The 7,001-nt window shown below is 32.8% G+C and overlaps 1 protein-coding gene across 5 annotated transcripts; it reads left to right on the top strand.

Moving 5' to 3' along the window:
* The first annotated feature begins 2,249 nt into the window (after window positions 1-2,249).
* LOC148205161 (QWRF motif-containing protein 3-like) lies at window positions 2,250-5,545 on the top strand. Of its 5 annotated transcripts, none has more exons than XM_088102883.1 (6): window positions 2,250-2,877; window positions 3,047-3,166; window positions 3,288-3,398; window positions 3,484-3,573; window positions 3,666-3,773; window positions 5,184-5,545. In XM_088102883.1, the coding sequence occupies exons 2-6, from the start codon at window positions 3,095-3,097 to the stop codon at window positions 5,187-5,189; spliced, it is 387 nt and encodes a 128-aa protein (XP_087959009.1). In that variant the 5' UTR covers window positions 2,250-2,877; window positions 3,047-3,094; the 3' UTR covers window positions 5,190-5,545. The 5 variants fall into 5 exon arrangements, with proteins under 5 accessions (XP_087959009.1, XP_087959008.1, XP_087959006.1 ...); XM_088102882.1 differs by lacking the exon at window positions 5,184-5,545 and adding an exon at window positions 4,636-4,749; XM_088102880.1 differs by lacking the exon at window positions 5,184-5,545 and having other exon boundaries at window positions 2,250-2,419; window positions 2,503-2,877; window positions 3,666-3,929.
* The last annotated feature ends 1,456 nt before the right edge of the window (window positions 5,546-7,001 follow it).

The following is a 7,001-nucleotide window of genomic DNA, read 5'->3' as shown; positions in this document are numbered from 1 at the left end:
TTTACAAAAAAATAAGTCATTTTTTAAAAAAAAAATTATATGAATGAATAAGTTATGGTTTGTGGTAGGAATTTTCTTACAATTTTTGTTTTTATATTTTTCTTACGAAGAATTCGTACATTTTTATTGATATATTTTTTCAATGGATAAGAGACAAATAAAATACTACTATAGAACAACATTTCAATGGATAAGAGTTTTATTTATCAACATATTCGAAGAAATATAACTATTTTCTTCTTGTCCACTTATATGTCTATAGAACAACATTTGAATGAATTAATATATAAAGAAGGACTTTGGTATAATTGAAACCCATCCTATTTAATAACTCTCAATATTATTATTTTAATAATTATTTATTCCATTTTATTATAAATTTATTATTTATTATATATTTTTTAAAACAACACATAAGATAAGATATGTATACACCAGTGCACTAAAGGGAAATGACAACAGTTCTTTTCGCCTATCCGTAGAGGTTTTGCAATCGAGGTATATACAGACGAGGCAAAAAGTGATGACTTTTTATCTTGGTTCTGAACCAAGGCTAAAAGGTGTGTGCTTTTGCCCCAGTTCATTTCCAACTGAGGCAGTAGAGGGTATTCCTTTTTTTATTTTTATTTTTCGCTAGACTAGTGCAAAAATAACATTTAACGTCACGCGTTTAACGTCTAACGAAAGGAAATTCAACATAAACAATTATCGATGGTAGTCTTTTAAATAAAACGTCATCATAGAAGTTGGTTGACGTCAAATAAGGTATAGACGTCGGCTCCCCAAGGTTAGACGTCAAATGGTCTGCATACAGAACTGAAAAGTCATTATTTTATTGCTAGTTAGACATTGGCCCCCGTCACACAAACATCAGAAAGATGCGGAATTAACTCAATTTGCGCGTCAGTATTCATTTTTTTTACCACTTAGACATCGGCTGGAAGGGGGCCGAAGTCTTAGAGCACTTTGATGTCAGCTGGGAGGCGGGCCGACGTCAAATACATTTTCACACACTCCAGGACGCGAGATCCAGTTACGCGTTTGCTCTCTCGTTGTCTTCATCTTCTTCCTCTGCTTTCTCTCGTTCTCCATTAACGTTCAGGCAAGTTTTCTTCCACTTTGCACCATTTAAAATCATTTTGCACCGATTATATTAGGTTTGGAACCATTACCTTTTATTTGCACTGATTAAAATTCGTTTCATTGGCTTTTTGGTGTAGTTCTTGTGTGCAAGTTCTCGGACCCAGGCGGTGACACTTTCCCTCTTCATTACGTGTGCCCATTCTGCATTGCTTGTGCTCATTCTCTTTTGGTGATTTCCATCTTCAAGAAGGTTAGTATATTTGTTATTATTTGGGATTGCTTTTAAGGTTGTTTAGTATTATAATGACTTGAAAAGCATAGTATATATCATTTCGTGATGTGCTGGGAACATTTTATGTATTTCAGGTATGGTTTTATTGTGAAAATATTTTTTTAAAAAAGTAAATGGGACGTTTGTTAGTGTTAAAACCGATGTCAAATGACGTTTGTTAAGGACATCCGACGTCAAATTGACATCTCCCAATAAGACGTTGATGTTATGTTGGACGTTGAATGTCCAAAATAAAAGACATTAAAGGCCTTTTTTTGCAGTAATCGGGGACTTTGAAATGATACTTAAAATGAACTTAAAAAGAGAAAAAGAAATGTTTTCTAAAACTTAGATTTTATGAAAAATGAAAAAACATTTCTAACGGGGAATGTAATTTGCTAATTGTGTTGCAAGAACAATATAATTGATAATGTATTGGTTTAATTGATTATTTGTCAATGCATGTTTTTATGGTTTTTAGTTGTAGTTTTATAATTTATTACTAACATATTATATTAGGTTTCAACATTTATTAATAAGTGATACATTGTTAGGTTTCAAACATTTATTAATAAGTGATACATTATCCTTGACGCTATCAAATTACCACTACTTATTAATAAGTGATACATTATTTTTGAATGCATGTTTTTATGGTTTTTAGTTGTAGTTTTATAATTTATTACTAACAGATTATATCACTACAAAAATGCGGTTTTATTTTAAAACTTTTGGAAATTTTCGCGGTTTCGTTAAAACCACAAATAAATTATTTTTTTATTCAAAAACTTTTTAAGTGAAAACATGTTTTCATTTTTCCTCTTTACACCGTGCTAATATTTTTTCATTTTCCCTCTTTACACAGCACTGTAAACCTCTAACCCTTCGTCTTCTTTCTTTTATGACCCTCTAACCAACAGAGAAGCCAGCCATCACACATCTCCTCCTGGAATCACTGCCGGTGAGCATGGTGTCCGGCGACGGAACTGGTGCGGCCAACTCTACTCCTCTCTCCTTCTTCGCTCGTGAAAAGTCAGGGCCTTTCTTCATCTCCATCCACGATCGGTCTTGTCTTCATTCTCCAAAAATTCTTATTCTTGTTTAGTTTAGTAATATTTTTAAAAATAACAGTGACGGTCTTGCTACAGAGTGGGGAAGCAATGAAAGCTGCAAGCAAAGCAAAGAGTGAATCTGAACATGTAGGGAGAACGAGCTAGGGTTTGGTTTCACGTTTCTTCTTCCTCTTTTTGTAGGAGCACTCGCTCGCGCATAAAATAGAGACGATTCACACTTTCACATCGGTGAAGCAGCCTTGGAAGAAATAGATTGTTGCTTCTTGAGATCGGTTGTGCTAGATTCCGCACGCGAGGTGATAAAACTGTGTGCGTTGGATCTTGGTTAGGGTTGAGCAAGATATTGTTGTTATTCATCAACTACGTTTGTTTGATAATCGTTTCATCCAATGGCGGTTTACAAATGCAAGAGCTTGTGCTGTGAATCACACCATTTTCCTTCAAGTTTGGGTAATGATTATACTTTCGAAAAAGGATAAGCTATTATTCCTTCAGATTTGGGCCTAACCAAAATCCGCTACTGATATGAAATCATATGACATGTAAGATCGTTGTGAGTGGTTTTATATTTCATTTCCAATGAGATTAACAATTGTTTTTTGAATTGTTTTGTGTTTAGGGAAATTTCATATGTGCTTTGAATACTCAAGCCAAACTGCAATATTCAATGGTACTAACGACGATAGAAATTGAGAGAGAGAAGCTTGAGATGAAACTGGATGGTATACTGCAATCTCAAGTGAGTTTATAGTGTATGTGTATCTCATTTAGTTATGATTGAATTGGCATTATGCCATTGTTGTTGTTTTAGAGATTTAATTCTCTCATCGTTGGTGTGTGATATGTGTTGGTAAATGAAGCTATTGAAAACATGGAGAAGTATGAAAAGGCAATATGTAGCTGCAATCACCTTATTGCAAGAATGTTTGTATTCTGTTGCATGCAGAGTTCATCTTTTGGAAGGTGCTCAAGTGAGTCCAGTTAAAGACATTCAAGTCTTACCTTAGTATAAAAAAATTTGCATTTATAGAATTTGTATTATGTTGTTGTTTATAGGTGGATTTGAAATTAGCATCAGTTTCTCAGAAGCGTGCATTGAAGCTAACAAATTCCATGAACTCTTCATTATCAGCTTTTTTACCCTTGGTATGTTTGATAACAGTGTATTAATATTAGTCTTGTTATTATCTGGTGAGGACTTAAAATTAAAAATAGAGTTAAAATTTGTTGATGATCAGGCTGACGAGATTGCAGGATTGGTATCAGAATTAGCAGAAGTTGTTGTACAGGAGAAGTTTCTCTTACAGGAATTCAATGATATGTTCCATACCATGTGTCTCCTTCAGGTAACTAAATGTTCTTTTAACTATTCCTTTAATGATGTTAAAGTAAAGGCCCTGTATAACGAGCTTAATCTTAAGGTTTGAACTTCATCTACATCTACCCTATTAGTAATTCCATAGCCTTCTTCTCTTTGCATCACTTGGTTTCTGTCTTCTCAAAAGTTTGTTTTAAAGAATTTTTTTTTTTAACATCAGTCAGTATTTTATTTTAAAATGTACATTAATTATATCAGTAATATGAACCTAAGGATAGTGATGCTGATAGAGAATTTGAGGTGATGGTCCTTTAGAATTATACTTGAACATGTATTTCCTGGGATATGATATTTCTCTTTATTGTATTTCTTGGGATATGATATGATATTTCTCTTTATTGTATTTCCTGGGATATGATATGATATGATATTTCTCTTGATTCTCTTGATCACTTTCAAGATTAATTGTTACAAGCCCTGGAACTAACAAATAAGATAATTTCTGAATGCTTGTCGTGCTTGTCTTGTTTCTCCTATACACACTTCTCTTCAGTGGAAATCATGCTGAAATTGGTATTTATATGAGAGTTGGAGGGGAGTTGGTAATCCAATGTCTACTTTTGTTGTGCTTGTCTTGTTTCTTACTTTTGTTCACCAGTGGACCCCATTTTCTAGTTCCATTTTCCATTCTCAGATAGTACTTTCCATTTGAGTTCCACAGCAGTAATAAAACTTCGGAAATAGTCTACTTTTATTTCCATGCACATTTAGATATGTAAAAAAAGTTATGTAAAAAAAGTTATGTGCAAATATCAATTTCTAGACTGCATTAGGTTCCAGAATTGATCCTTCAAATTTTAACCCAATATGCATTTTTATTCGTTTGCCAGGTAAAAGTGGGAATCATATGCTCACATTTGAAGGAGTATTTCCTTTTTTTTCTGACTTGGTTCTGGAGAATCTGATATCCCTCTCGACTTGGAACACCCATTATTTTTGTTATATTAAAATAAATATTAGATGTGTCCTACACTTTGGACATTAGCCATATCCTGATGTCCATGTTAGTGTGTGTCCGGTGTATGGATCAGAGTTGGTACTTCATTATAGTTGTACCAGCTTTAAATTTATTCCCTACATGAGAGAATATTAAGTACTAGTCCCTACATTTGTATAAAAGATAAGTTTTTGCCTTGTACCCAAAACTAGAGATTTTTCTTGCAGTGTAAATCTGCTACTAAGCCTTCCTTGCATTGTTTAATTTTCTTCAAAATTTTATTAGGGACTAAAAATTACAATTTTCTCATATAGACTTAAACTTAAAATGAGGAAACGGTTGAGACCCAATGAATAGTTTAAATTATTCTTTACTGATATTTGCTTTCCTATTTTCTATTATTTAATTTCTTACATGTATTTCATGTGTCTCCTTTAATAGAGATAAGGCGTTTCTATGGGGTGGAGCATGGTGGGGGATATGATGCTTGGAGAAAAACTTCAGCTTTAGCTACCCCTTTTGATTTTGACAAAGCACAATCCACAAAGCCAAAAGGTCATTGTGTGGCTGTGCGAGTGACTAGTGAGGACCCCGATGATGGCTTTAAGCCTACGAGTGGCAAAGTGCATGTTAACTACCAAGTCCAACATCAATATCATTTGTTGCTTCATTCATCTTGTAACATGTACTGAGTTCAAGTATTTGTGCAGGAGCTTAGCTTTAAAAGCAAGCCATTAATTGTATTTCTAATGTTTACAATTTATATAATAATATTTTGGTTTATATTTAATGTTTACATTTAATTTTGGTTTTATATTATTTAATTTTAGTTTTATATTATTTAATTTTGGTTTATTAATGATAATCAACTCATTTGAATAATAAAAAAAATTAAATTATTTACATTTCCGGCGGTTTTGGAAAACTCTCAAAAGTACCGGCGGTTTTCATAAACCCTCAAAATTACCGGCGGTTTTGCTTAACCTCGGTTATTTCCGGCGGTTTTAGTAAAACCTCCACTACTACCGGCGGTTTTTCAAAACCCCCACTACTACCGGCGGTTTTTCAAAACCCCTGCTAATTGCGGCGGTTTTTAGAAAAACCGCCGGTAATTACTTAGCGACGCAGGTTTTCCCAACGGTTTTTCTAACCGCGAGTAACATATTTTCCGGGGGTTAAAACCGCCGGAAACGGAAAAAATAACCCCCGGTAAAAATCTAATTTTTTGTAGTGTATTAGGTTTCAACATTTATTAATAAGTGATACATTATTAGGTTTCAAACATTTATTAATAAGTGATACATTATCCTTGACGCTATCAAATTACCACTACTTATTAATAAGTGATACATTATTTTTGAATGCATGTTTTTATGGTTTTTAGTTGTAGTTTTATAATTTATTACTAACAGATTATATTAGGTTTCAATATTTATTAATAAGTGATAAATTGTTAGGTTTCAAACATGTATTAATAAGTGATACATTATCCTTGACGCTATCAAATTACCAATACTTAATCAAGGCAACTTTGACGTTGCCAAGTTAGTAGTTAACAATAGGGTTAAGTTAACCTTAGTCATATCCCAACAAATTTGGAATTGTTTTTCAATAATTGATTCTTATGAAAATACTAAAAAAAAAGTAAAAATATATCATAATGGATATAAATGTAAATTTAATGAAATAACAAATAATAAAAGACTTTAAAATGATTATAATAAAATAGACTAATTCTATTGTTTTTTTTTTCAAAATAGATTCATCATCAGTTATTCACATATTATTGTTTAATTAATTATTATTTTTTATTTTAAATTAATTAAAATAAATTTTAATTAATTTGTTGGCGATCTGATAGCAACATTCTCAAGCTAGGTTAGGCCAAAGCTGACATAATCATCTGTTGTACCATTTCTGGAGTGTTTGCATAAGGTGTAAGAACAAAAGTTGGAGTGGGCAATGTAACAGAACTCAAAGCACCAACATAGGCATGATAAGCAATGCATTACTTCTTTCAAGGCAAGTGGGACAAGCTATGATGATATGCTCTTGTTGCTTGTAATAGTTACATAATTTTTATGGACAATCCTCCGCAAGATGACCAAATCCTTTGCAATTGTAGCATTGGACAAAACACATATCGGTAGTCTTATTCTTTCCTTGGGCGAAATAGGCCACAACACCAGGAATAATAGAATTGATATGTTGTTCCATCACTGCATCTGTTGTGATTTCTTGTTCCTTTCGAAGAAGCTC

The sequence above is a fragment of the Vigna umbellata genome, chromosome 1, assembly GCF_029865625.1.
Source record: "Vigna umbellata cultivar VRB3 chromosome 1, Vumbellata_1.0, whole genome shotgun sequence".
NCBI classification, from domain to species: domain Eukaryota; kingdom Viridiplantae; phylum Streptophyta; class Magnoliopsida; order Fabales; family Fabaceae; genus Vigna; species Vigna umbellata.
Note: the sequence above shows the minus strand (reverse complement) of the source record. Positions and strands in the feature narration are given on the sequence as shown.